Source organism: Apteryx rowi, unplaced genomic scaffold (assembly GCF_003343035.1).
Source record: "Apteryx rowi isolate R43461 unplaced genomic scaffold, aptRow1 scaffold_438, whole genome shotgun sequence".
Lineage (NCBI taxonomy): Eukaryota > Metazoa > Chordata > Aves > Apterygiformes > Apterygidae > Apteryx > Apteryx rowi.
The window spans coordinates 657,446-671,697 of record NW_020450692.1 but is presented as its reverse complement, the minus strand read 5'-3'; the positions used below and the strand labels follow the sequence as shown (position 1 = coordinate 671,697).

The window sequence follows — 14,252 nt, the reverse complement described above, 5'->3', positions numbered from 1 at the left end:
TTTCCCCTTAGTAATCTAATAACATTCGCTCCCTTTTGCACAGAACTGTGGGTAGGTGTGCTGTAATAGCTATACTACCATAGTTTCTTTCTGTAATAGAGATTAAATTCTGTACAGTGAATTAAAAAGGGGTGAACAGCTGATGAAACAGCTGAATTGTAAAGATAATTCTCAGATTGGGGCTACATTAGGTGTTGAAATAGCTTAATGCACTTGCCTTTTGCCTCTGGAAACATGAGAACAAATCCTGGATTAGAGGACATGTGAAACTGAGCTCAACCTTATTCTCATTTTATACATATATGTATATAAGAGTGAGAGGAAACATAAAATACATCCAAAGGCGGTGCTAGTTTCGTATCTTCAAAACCAAGAACAACTATTTGATCTGCACCACTTTATCTTCCATCCTACTCTAAAAGCACACAACGCTTTCTGCATTCCCTCTCCTATTACACATAGAGAGCATGGCTAACAGGTGCCCTGAGAAGGCATTTCACTTCCCCCATCCCTGCCATGAGAACAGGCAATCTTTGATGCCAAACAGAACGTCCTTCTCCGTGTGTTTCAGTGGGATCACCACCCGAGTAACATCTGAACTCAAAACTTAGCTAGTTGAGAAATAAGGGCATAGTCAAGCTTTAATTTTCAGGTCACAAAAGTAAGCACTGACCTTTCTGATGTCAGAAAATGGATCTGGACTTGGGTTTAGAGTAGGGGGCAGTTGGCTTTTCTTCTTCCCTCCACTCCCCCACTCCTTTTTTTTCTAATCAGAATATACTATGAGTTCCAGGGCTGTCTGGATGTTTATGTTCAAGGAGAGACCACATTAGTTATAACCGTATCAGCTTCACAGTTCCTGTAAACTAATGAATGAATACCCAGTGCACCTGATCACAGCCAATAAAAGTTGTTCAGTGAACAACTGCAAGCAGGTGACTAAGAGCTGTAGCTGGACTTGGGTCTTGGGGATCCAAAGTTGCATTGCAACCGAATCACCGGGATATGTTTCTGCCAAGTTGCCTGGCAATTGCACAGGATTTCATGCTTCAGAAAGCTGCAACAGTAACATGATCTCCATCTATGCAGGCCACAGGAGGATTATTTTAAGAGCTGTCATCAAATGGTACAGTATCCATTGAAAGAAGGGACAGTAAAGCAGCTGTTAACACCGAGAGTTCAGTTTAAAGAAAAGGAAAGCAAGCAAAAATAAACCATCATTTCAAATTCATCTGTTCATGAAAGTAATCCAGAATGGGTGAGTTTCTGTACAGACTAAGGAAGGGTAAAGAGTACTGTTTAATAATGCATATCCACAGAACACACAAGAAGCCAGCACTTTACAGTACAGAGCCTGTTCACTAGTTCCCTAGAATAAAAGAACATTTGGCAGAAGCAGAACAAAAGGAAATAGAACAAGCACAGCCTTTATCATCTATGAGTTATCCCCATAGCCCTGAAATCCTCTCATTTGCAAAAGGAAGTTCTCATGATTCAGTTTCTCTTGAGACGGATTCTGGTCACTGTTATGTTGGCATCTGTGCTGCTTGGACTGAAGTTACTATAGGTTTACAGCACTGCAGTTAAGCTCAGAACCTAGCAACGAATACCATCCTTTTGCATATTTATGTCCATGTGGTTTGGGGGTAGAAATAAACTGTCTGCAGAGAAAGCAGCACGTTGCTAGGTGAGTTCATTGATGTGATCCTTGTTAGACATTTGATTTCCAAATTACATTAACCACAGAAAATAATGAATATTCATAGGCGATTCTTGAAGTCACAGACAAGCCTCAGAATCAGAGTCTTAAAGTTGGTCACCAAGGTACAAGCTCTCATTGCTCCACACTTAGGGAAACAAGAGCAGGAGGTTGGAGTAAGAGACCTCCCAAGGCCCCTTTCAACCTGAATGGTTCTGTGAACCCAGGACCAGCAGAAAACCTACTTTCCTCAATACTTGCTTGTTTCTCACCCTTTCACTCTGTATAGCRAATATTCTGAACTTGGCTAAAATCTCAAGATCAGATCTAAAAGGAAGCTTGTCAACAACTAAGTTGTTTTGCTATTCCTTATCAATACTAATTGGTTTTATACCATTTTACACTATACACACACATACACTTTTGGACATGGCCCTCATAGTTCTAATTATGGAATGCACATTATGGTCCATGCACTTTTCAGGTGGCTGAGGAAGAGGCTGAAGCAAGCCTCCAGACTATCTTCCCTGAAGACCCCTCTACACAGGCAAGTGCAGACTCTCTACACAGGAGAGACATGCCATAATATTCTATTCACCGATTTTTGCCCAGATGTTACTATGCAAAACAAAAAGCAGCACAGACAAATTTAGCGCTGTTGCTCAAGTGAAGGCATTCCTAGATGCTTGAGTTTTCATGGGACCTGCCAGAGATATAAGTCTGTTCAAACAAAATATGTACCTCTTCACCTGGCTTATGATCCACTCTTCAGGCCATCCCCCCAGCAATACCATTTCAGTGGGCCAACCTTGCCCTCCTATAATTTCTGCAGTTCTAGGGTCCTCCCTTCAAAGATTCATTTACTTTTCAGAAAATTTTCTGGAAAGCTGATAGAGGAAACAGGCACGAACTGAAGGTGAGAACGCTGAGCTCACTGGAAGTTTTGCTGTTAAATGAAWGAGGCAGGATTTCATCCCTTGACTTTTCATAACTTTCATAACAGTTCATCCTTGTCTTCCGTGTGTGGAAGATTCATAAATACAATTCAGTGACATGAACCAGTGAAAATTCTCAAAATATTCAGTTTGAAAATCTTCTGACTTCAAGTGACCTGCAAAAAAACCCCAAAACAAAACCAAAAAACCAGTATACTTCACCTCAGTAGCTGTGCTTTGGTTGGCTCCATTTTCCAGGAGATATTTCACCACTTCAATATGATTCTCTTGAGCTGCCATATATAAAGGAGTGAAGCCATTCTGGGAAGAACGCATGAGAAAAAATTGTAATGAAGAAATAGAATATACTAATATTAACAAATCCCAAATAAATATACAGCTAAAAATGCATTTATGCCTTTTTTAAAACTGAAATGTTGAATTATATAAGTAGAAAAAATTAGCATTTTCTAATTTAATGTGGTAATGTTTAATATCTTTTAAACTCACAAAACTATATCTGCTTTCACACTCATTCTCTTCTGACATGTATTTTCGGGCAACAATATTAAGAGAGTTATTTCTCTCTGATAATGGCTCAGGGAATGTAAAGCTGGCAGTAAAGTTTTATGAACGCTGACAGGAAAGCTGGAGTTTTCTCCCTTTATTCCATTTACTTAACCAAAGACATCATTCCCTGAAGACCACAAAGTCCATACCTCAAGGCAAGCTGAGTAGAGATGACAAAGGTTTAACATACTACATAAAATTTTGTAATACATAATACATTACAAATCATCACACATAAGGAAATYAACCTTGCAAAGTAATGACTGCATTTCTGACCATACAGTAAAAGTTAGTCTATCATTTAACTATAAACATTCTTTATAATGTCCTAAAGTCCTTAAAAGAATCTGCCCTGCATAATACAGTAATTAAAAAAAAAAAATCCCTCCAATTTAATCAAACTACAGGCAAATTATTAGAAACATAAGCCCTTTCTTCCCTTTAAAATAATTTAAATGCAAACAATAGCTGCAAAATCCTTATGAACGAAAGCCATGAAAGTGAGCTATCGCTGATTAATAACYTTCTTCTGAATACTTTTAGGGTTGTTGAAAAGGCCCTAGACATTTCTTATTTACTCCGTAAATTACAGTGTAATGTAAAATGACGTAATCATCCAGATTTCTGAAAAAATTCTTCTGTCYTTGAATGGCACACTCACCTAGAACATAGACCATAAACCAGACTTCAACAATGCTTTTTTTTTTTTTAATGTTGCATGCTGTCACAAGCTTGTGCGTTTACACCAACAATTAGAATTGATGCAAATATTGTGATATTCTGAGCCTTGTTTCACAGAAGCCAATATTATTCTTTCTAGCAAACTTGCCATGGAAACTTTTCAATAATTTCCTAATGAAAATCTAATTTTTCAGTCACTAGATAAAACATATGATTGTAGAATTATGTCTTCACAATTCCCCTCTGCACTTCCAAATGTAGATTGCTCAGGCAATAGATGTCATATGTTGGCTTTAGCAAGGCTTTTAATTCTACGTTGCATAATGTTCTAGCATTTCCATGAACAATCTTGGGGACATATGATTAAAAAATTGCACCTAGAGAACTGTCAACAATGGTTCACTGCCAAAATGGTTGTATTTTGAGCAGAGCTGCACAGGGCTCTGCCTTTGTCAGGTATTATTCAAAATTCTCAGTAATGACTTAGATGATAGACCTGAGTGCTCTTATTACTCTTACAGACAGCATGAACAAGGTTGGTCTGCAAGTACACCACAAAATAGGATCATAATGTGAAAGGTTCCTATTAAGCTTGGAGAAATGGGCCACAAATGTAATTCCGTAAGGACAAATGCCAGTTTCTACCCTTTGTCAGGAGTAACAAACTGTACAAATAGGGAATAACTAGTTAGAGAAGAAGGTCATAGTAGTCTACTGAAGGGCCAGTGAGGTCATTCTGTTGCAATAAAGACAACCACTGCACAGGGATGTAAAAATAAATATAGCCCCACTTCTTTGAGAAAACATTGCAGTCATCGGTGTTGCTYAGCCTAAAGAAAAGAAAATTGAAGGTAAACAAGACAACAATCTTCAAATATGTAACAGGTGTCTCCAAAGAGGAGGGGAATGATCTGTTCTACATGTTCGTGATGATTCAGAAAAATAGTACTGAGCATAAGTGATAGCAAAGGAAGTCCAGGTTAGGCATCGAGAAAAGCCTCTTAACAGTTAAGTAAATCTGCATCAGATTTTGATGGACAGCTCCCCTCCCTCCGAATCACTGCTAAAACTAGGCAACAAACTTGAAGGCAAACCAGTCAGCCTCTTCCACGGCCACTTTGGGGCTGGGAGGCCAGTGAATCTGGGTGTATGCTATTCTTCTGGCTGCTCCTGAGACACTCTTTAATGGGGGGCGATAGTTAACAGATTTCATTCCAACATAAAATGAAAGACAGGTTATAATTAGGAAGGTGCAGAAGAAAGAGGATTGCCTAGCTGAGGGAGTGAGCTGGCAGTAGGAATTATGAACAGATTGGTTTGTTTTCTCTTGTATTTAGACAGAATAGCACAGAAAAAAATGCAGGTAACAGAGTTGGCTCACTATTTCAGTTTTCCTTCCCATCCTGGAAAGAAACAAAGTGGCAACGTATTAGGTATAACTAATGGTAATTTTCCACATCCTTGACTGGTATTTTAATATTGAAATCTAACATAGCGGGTTTTTTTAATGGCTATTACGTGCCATTTGTAAAATCCTTCTAGTATTGAATATTATATGGCTGAATACTAGGATCACGCACACTAATAGAAATGGGTGGAATATGAGAATTTTCAAGCCAGAGTAAATCAATTTACTCAAAAGCTTAGAAGATTTTTTTTTAATCAACTCAAGTCCCTAGTTCTGGAATAGGATCAGGACAATAAATCCTGGATTAGGAGACCATAAGCAATACGTATATGACTTATGAACATTTAGTACCAAGATGTACTAAATGCATTTCCATACGATCCTGAGACTGATCCTGAGAGTTTCCATCACATCAAGGAAACCCTCTTGGTGTGATATAATCATAGTTGCAACTACAGCAATTGTAGGTAGGGTAATTCTTACACATAAAATCATAGCCTTCTTCTCCTTCAAGCTTTGTTTATAGTTTTAAACTATTGTACATATTTTCCTAAAAGCTGGCTTATTTTAGAAATTGCAATGGAATGCTGATTTCTGTATGAAGAAATGACTACACCAAAAATACTGAAAAGTTTCCCCTGAATTTCTCCCCTGGCAAGGTCAAGCTTGAATTTTCCCCTGGCAGGGTCAATTTTGCTTTCTCAGTGAATAACTGGTTTCAGAGATTCTAACTGAAATCTTCCTGACCTCAGCACTTCTGGTTCTTGGCCAGAGACTCCTATTTTAGGATTCCCAATATTACAGCTCTCCTTGGCAGTGCGCTACACAGTGGGATTACCTGTTGGCCCTGCTGGAGCTCTTCCTTCTCATTTGTCTGCTGGATGCCAGGACATTCCTGCCTCCTCTCATCCTGCATGCAGTTTCTCTGACAAGCCATGATGTGTGTGTGTCACCTATACAGCAATTTTCCTTCTTCCTCAGCCAGTCCCACAGTTAAAGAGAAATGTCCACAACAAAAGTATATCCTTCCCTTCCTTCCTTTTACTTCTTGACTCTGAGGTCCCCTTCCCAACTCCTCATCTTTTAGTTTCAAAGACCTATACCAATACCTGTTTTCTCTGTTCTGCTTCTACAGATACTTCAGAGCTCTAGATCCTTGACTTCTACAGATTGAAGAAAGCAAATTTTCCCTAGACTTTTGTTTAACTAGCTCAAGGTGTTTTCTACTGAATTCAAGACATTCTGGTTAATGATTCTCCACAGATACGTTGCAAAGACTGACCTCTCCCCTCCTTCTTGTAGTATGTTAATTGGGATACAGTGGGGTTATTGAGCCTTAGGAGGAAAAAAAAATCAAAACTTTATTTCGATAATTTTTCCTCCAGATTATGACCCCCATACTGTATAAACACAGTTCAGAATTAGACCAAAAATACCAACTGTGGTATACAAAGGTGACATGGAATATGAGAAATGCACTTTATTTTGCTTTTTTTGAAAGCCTAGCTCTGTTTTATGTACTGTCTGTACATTTAGATTTTGTGCATTATCTGTAAAAATAGAAATTAATTTCRTAATGATATATGGCATCCACTTTCAGACAATGATTTCATCAGAGTACTTGTACTGAGGACAGAGCACTCAGATTTCATTATCCTCACAAATGTATACTGCAAGCTATTTACTGCCATAATACAAAGTTATTATGAGGAAATAACACTAAATAAATAGAGTGTATTTCATACTCCATTTTTTCTATTACATTCACTGATTTACTTGCTAATTGAAGAAAATGAGTAGCTCTCAATGCTTCTTCAAGCTATCAATGCAAATTGGCGAGTCTTTATATGACTCAGAATGCGTATCATTAAATCTTGCCCAAGCCCTAATGAAGAACACAATTTTAAAAAGCAGAGGGATTATTAGAGCACTTAGAAAACCAAACAAACTGTTATATAGCTTGGTTTAACCTTATTTTACAGCAGGCTTTCAAGGAACCATATTCCTTGCATGCAGTACCAATGATCAGAACTATACATCCTCCAAACTCTGAGTGATTAGTACCCAGTCCACTTGAATCAACCAGCCTGCCCACACCAGCCCATGAAGGCATAGCCTTTAATATCCATATACCTACACCCATATATAGCTATACACATGCTAATGAGGAAAACRGAGAAAACAAAAATGTATTATCTCTTTCCTGAGTATGCCTCCTTTCAGATGATGCATCAGAGTTACCAAATTCTCCTATAATGAAAAATCTCATGTTGTAAATTCAAATGAACATATCTATTTTACTTTAAAAGCCTTCAGGAACTGTTTAAGACTGTATTAGAAGATCACTGAGATTACCAAGGAAGACAAGACGGCTGACATCTAATGCAATTGTTTACATACAGCAAATACTTATTTGTGATTACTCTTCAGGATGTAATTACCAATCAGAGGGTCAACACAATCAGCAGACTGCCCAAGCCAGACCAGTTGTCTCCTCTGCCTCTCTATTTTATTGCATGGGGTTTTCATGGGCCTCTTTTTCCCAATTTTGCTTGATGTTAAGGTAACAAAAAGTTATTTAGTCATGGTCACAACTGAAAACCAAAGTAGTTAGGCTTTTTCAGTAGAACAAAAAACTTTATTATACTTCCATAACTGTATTTCTAAGCAACATTCAGAGAAGATTCTGTGCACAAAATACTGTCCATATAAAAAGTCAGTTTCTTTTTGATTACTCTAGAGTTTCCTTAATAGGACCTGGCACTTAAACTAACCTGACAGAGGTCTTTCTGAAAGTCACTCTATCTTTCTTACTATGCCTCCTTCTCTTACTACTCTTGTTAGAATTTCAGCTAATCCAGTCCCAAAAACCAGCAGACACTAGCACTAAGGATGAGACAGGAATGAGACAAGGATGAGACGGGCTTAGATTGCTCATGAAATAACACAAGTAGATAGTAAGATCTTCTGATTTATGTTCATGTGTTAACATAGCCTTTTACGCCGTAATATCATTGCTGGGGCCTTTAAGTTCAGTAACTGTGTCAGGCTTTTTCTACCCTTCAAAGTGTAGCTTGACTTCACCAACAAAAACGTAACTTCCTGAGTTATATCATTATTCCGTGACTTACATTCCAACTTCCTGGTTTCCCCATTCTTCCACAGACATTAGCCTAGACCACTGACATCCATACCCCACCTTAGCACATAAAAGAAGGTAGCTCTACCTCCACCTTTAGCTGCTTCTCTTTATCCCAGTCTCCATTAACCTCCACAGGAGAGGAAATAACCTCTCCAGCAAAGGCTATTTTCCCCTCTAACAATTCAAGCAATTAATAGATTTTAATCAATGAAGTATGTAAGTAACAAATGCAACACTATAAACTAAATTAAAAAATAGATCTTGAATACTGCCAGGAAATTGTTAGCAAAAGGCTTCATGAAAGAATCAACAATATCAGAATTCTGAGAAATTTGTTGTGCATTATGCTCAGAGCATTATCTTCAGCCTGTCTAAAAATAAACCGTTTATAAGAGGATTTATCTTAGCAAGAGAGATTCTCTGCCTAAAAGGGTGAATTAAGGGACCTACTTTAACTTTCAAAACTTTCTAGTTTTTTGCTAGCTTACATCAAAATCTGTAAGTGTGATATAGCAGTAACTTTACCACTTACTCACATTCTTACTTCTTTTCCATTAAAATATATTTTCCATAAAACAACCATTTAATCCATATTCTCACTCAAGAAAAAAAAAAATCTTGGAATTATTTGGACTAGCGCATGTGTATTTATATTTAAGCAAATATGTAGTCGTTGAATTTTTGAAGATACACTCAAGGGAAATTCACACCATTTAATTTTAAATTGACAAACTTAAGGTGCCTAAGGAGTCTATTTTTGCTTTATAGTCCAGACAAAGAGAGGCTTCTCCAGAGAATGATTTGGAATATTTGAATCAGGAGCCCATCTCTCTCAGCTTACTGTTTGAGAAACATGAAATTGAGAATGTAAAGGTGGATGAAGGAAATTACCCTCTATTAGATCTACAACTTAATATGAATATAAGGTCACCAAAAATGTTTACTGTCAGAACTGGAGCTTTAAGCATGGATTAACAGTATAATAATATATACAGTTTTTTTAAAAAGTTTTCAATTTGATTTTCTGAAACTAAACACCTATATTTAAACTGAGGTGATGAAGCAGGCTTTCACAAGTTCCAAACAACTAAAACTCCTCTAGAACTACTGCACATTTTTTCTCCAGTGAGCCTGTAGTACCTACAGAGCATTCAGATCAGTGCTGCTGAGGTGCAACATGTACTACCCACATATTGCTTGATTTTCTCTTTTTATGATAAAGCATTCARAGATCTATTTGTGTAAAATGTGCCATTGCCATGCTCAGAAAATGCTTCGATGTTTGGCTATATGTTTTACTTGATTGCCTTAGCAGGGAGTTTGATTCTACTACCACCACAAGAAGTGTGCTGAACCAAGACCAGTGCAAAAAACAAATTATGCCTTTGAGAAGCATAATTTGATTCAAAGTTCTTTCCTTGTTCTGACAGCAGGAATTTGTTTCAGCTTCATATCTGGCTCAGACCTGCGAGACTGGTGAGGAAAGTGTGCTTGGTTCACCTCTTGTCCTCCTGCACCCTCTGACTGCACTGTTGTGATGCTGATACCCTTTCACAGAGGGAGGTTTTGTTTTGTCTAGAGCCCATCTTATGAGAGCTGCATTTAGTAAAAACATCTTTTGGATTCATCAACTACCAGCTAAATTATATACTGTAGATGGGTGGTTTTCCAAATAAAACTTGCTAAAGCACTGTGGAATACTATTTCTTAAAGAATATCCATTAACAATGATAAAAACTTATGTTTCCTGACTAGACTGCTTTCCCAGTGTTTCAAAACAAGCAGAACACAGCACAACAGTATATATTCATTTTCCTGGGGTATCTTTTCCTTTCATAACATAAAACCAGAAAGTGCTAGTAAATAGGATGACACACAGATTAGATGTTCGAGTTTGCGAGCCTAGAATTATTCCGTGTAAACTGGTGCATCTGTTCGGGAACAGGAGAGCTGCTGGATTCTGACCTACAGTAAAATTCCCTAGGCAGCATTAGCTAATTGCTCAGGCAACAATCCTTACACTCATTCACGTAGGCAGGTTCTGTGGCCTGAGTCCCATAGAATGTAAAGATTAAAGCTCAGAAAAATGTACAAGAAAAAGGCTAAGATTACTGGATTTAGTGAGGCTGGTGATTGCAAATTACTGGGCCAAATAAACAAAAAAAAMCAATAAAATGCTATTTACTTAAGATGGTAGATCGTGAAACTAATTTGTTAAAAAAGAATAATTATGCAGTGACACAGGAGGCTATATAGAAAGTAATACTACACCTTCAGCTGTCTCACTAATTCTCTAGTAATATAAATGGCATGAACACTTTCCACTCTATACTTACACTACTGCACTATAACATCTATGGATAAATGATGCTGTCTGGGTTTATGATCAGCCAACTAAGTTCATTCATGAGACATCATGCAGAACCCCAGCTGCGGTTCAGGTTCAGGCAACCCTATTTATATGACACCTTTTGCCTTTCAGATGCAAGAACCCTTCTCCTGGGAAGTGTATTTTACTGTAAGTCACTTTCTAGCTTATATGTCAAATTTAAAGAGCACAAAGATACTATTTTAGCAGCTTCAAATATCACGATTTTCTCAAGAACAGCAAAGTAACAACAGAGTCTGAAACAGAGCCAGGCAGACATGAAGATGTTCTGTGCCTTGAAAAATATGTCATTTTTACAAAGAATGAACCTGTAATCAAAACTGTGCTGATGGAGAATAAGGGGAAGAGAATAAATTAGTCCTGCAAAAGAAAACATGACCTTGATATTGGGCATAATTTAGTGCCCAAAAGCTTAGCCCAGGCAGAGTCTGGCATATGAATTCTGGACAATGTCCCAGCATAGCATTTGGGGTTTTGCCTTCCATCCATGGTGAAGTGAAAACAATACTGAAAACAATTTATTTTATGCTTATAGTGGAGGGCTTAATAGAAGAAAACACATATATTATGTGTTTTCACTAATACTATATAATATTATATAGTATTATATAAACATTATATTATATAAATATATGAATATTATATAAAAAATAAACACTAATATTATATATGAAATGTTTGTATTTATTTGTTTGTGACTCAGCTATATCTACACTCTCATAAATACATGCTAATAACATTTCCATTTCTTGTTTATCATTGTTTCAGTTTGCATCAGTAAAGTAGGGTGATATGTGGCATGTTGGTCTGGTAAACCCTTATCTTCAGATTGATACATTGTTTTATTCCAGGCTCTTAAAGTTTATGCAAAAAAACACAATTTCTTTAAACTGAACTCTTCAAATTCTGACCTGCACCATTAATATTAGACCCTGCTATAGCACTTAAACCAACAGGGATGACTGTAAATCAACAAAATAGACTAAGACATATGTTGTGAATATTTTAAGTTTGTTTTCAGTTCGTGTTGCTTAAGACACATGTATTACAAGATCTGATATTATCTTGCTTTGGATCACTGGAATCTACTAACTAAAAGCCATCAAAACAAAATTTAGGTGTTATAATAAAAATGGTCATTTAAGTAAAACTGAACATTGCTGGCAGCTTTTTCTACAGACAAGCGTTACTGCATTACAAGCAAAACATTACTATTTCTCTTGTCTGTCTAGAAAATCTTGAAAATGTGATCCAACCAGAGTCTGATGCAGTGATGTCTGTAGTCTGAAGAGGTGCAAACTGCATTGTGATATAGCACCAAAACATATTTGATATCATGTCACTGCTTTATGGTGTTCTAAGATGGATCCTGATACTCTTAGGTAGAATAAAGAAGATTCATTTCCCTGCCTCTTTTGGAAGGAAAGGTTGCCTCAAGAATATCACCACTCCAGGCACAATGCAGAGCTAAAGAATACCAGCTTATAAAGTAGGAAGGGCCAGACTGCCATATTTTGATCTTATATATAATAAATTCTCTAGCTAATCCTGAACAGGAATAAATATAGCAGCCGGTTGAAGGAAGTGCTTATTCTCCTCTATTCAGCACTTGTAAAACTGCATCCAGAGTACCATGTCCAGTTCTGGGCTTCCCCCAAGGAATCCGTGAACAAACTGGAGCAAGTCCAGTGGAGGGCCACCAAGATGAGTAAAGGGGTTAGAGCATCTGACATATGGGGAAAGGCTGGGAGAACCAGGGTTTTGTGCAGCCTGGAGAAGGGGGATCAAACTACTGCCTTCAACTACCTACTGGGTGGTTATAGAAAAGATACAGCCAGTCTCTTCTTGGAAGCGTACAGTGAAAGGATGAGAGGCAAAAGACCCAAGAAAAAGAAAAGAAAAAAGATCCTTTGAGAGAAAGCCAACTGGTCCCACATTTCTAGATCACCATGCTGCTTCTTCTGTAGATGACATCATAAACTGGGCATCCTCATGAGTTTTTTTCCTTTAACTGTATGATTTCGGGAACTGGAAGTTACCCATGTGATATCAACAATCATTATCTTATGTTCATGCTTACTATAAGAGACAGGCAGCTGAAACTTGGACTAGCTTAAGGGAGGATGAATTAGCATATCTGTCCTTTCAATTTTCTTAATATATTACCTTTGGTTAGATCTCTCAAAATCCATTGAATCCTCCAGAAGGAATTTCTTTTTTTTTTCTCCAATGAAGAGATAATGGGCCTGATCCTTTATTACATTAACAATGATGAAATGCAACTAAAGGACTTATCTTGATATACACCAACTTAGAATCTGACTGTGCTGATATTAAAGCAGAATGCCCATCTGGTGGAATTAAAACCATTTGTCATAGTGGGGTATGAAATATTCAGCAAAATACGGTTCATTCTGAAGGTAAGAGTATCTTTACAAAGCATAGGAAGAGCAATCTGTGGTAAAGTAAATCCTGACACATCCTGAGACAGACAAGCCCATCACTTCTCCAACAATCATCTAAATCTTCCCTCTAGTTTGGTAGGAACACTGAATACAGGCATTCAAAAAGCTCTCTTATCATTCATGTTTGGGAAAGTATATTGAGGCTGAATATTTTGTGCTGCTCTTAAGGATTCCTTTAACCTCGTGAACAGTATAGCTAAAAATACTCCAGCGGTCGTGATAGCAGCATCTCCTACTTTTTGAAACAGGAAGTGGCACCACAATAGGGACAAAGGTAAATGAAAATACTTCTTGGCTAATGTGTTTGCAATGAGCTTAAAGGAGGATATAGAGGAAAGAAAACCAGAGTGCTTTTAAATAACGAGATCAGCTGAGGGGAGGACTGATTTGTTTAATCCTTGCTTTCAGTATCTGGGTCACTTTAAATAATCAGATGATTAAAAGGCAGGCTCCTCCTTTTGTGAGGGCCCCCAAGGGAAGCACTGGTGAAAGCACAACCTTAGCAGCTTAGGGAACTCATTTGCTTCTAAACTCAACTGCAGAAATTTTAAAACTGAAGGGAAGCATTTCTTTCTTAAACAATGGGCTCCAAGATATGGTAATTCCCATACAGTTACTGAACAAGAGTGAACCATACTTCCTCTTTTTGGCTTTAATTTTTCAGCTATTTCTACCTCAATTACTTGATATTTATCAAGTCTAAGTTCTTCATTTTAGATATCATATTATGAGATACAACTCTTTATTTGGCTAACCTTTTTAACCTTGCTTGGAATGGATGAAGGTCAGGATGTATCCATTCCATAACATGTGTGTGGTCAGAATATATCATTTTTACTGCAGTAAGGGATAGCCTACAGACAGACTTACTTATCAAGAGTACTGCAGTAAGGCTATTGTCGCATTTGGCAGACTAACATTCTAGCTGTCAGACATCTCTGACCCCTCTACATGAGTCAGATG

General features: G+C 37.5%; 1 protein-coding gene across 1 annotated transcript in view; it reads right to left on the bottom strand.

Annotated features, from left to right (window-relative positions):
• The window catches only part of ANK2 (ankyrin 2), a gene marked incomplete at its 3' end in the record, with an annotated part of 166,806 nt that overhangs the window by 116,579 nt on the left and 35,975 nt on the right, over nt 1–14,252 (bottom strand). The window contains exon 5 of the mRNA XM_026076727.1: nt 2,857–2,955. Within this exon, the coding sequence (XP_025932512.1) occupies nt 2,857–2,955 (99 nt within the window). The remainder of the gene's footprint in view (nt 1–2,856; nt 2,956–14,252) is intronic.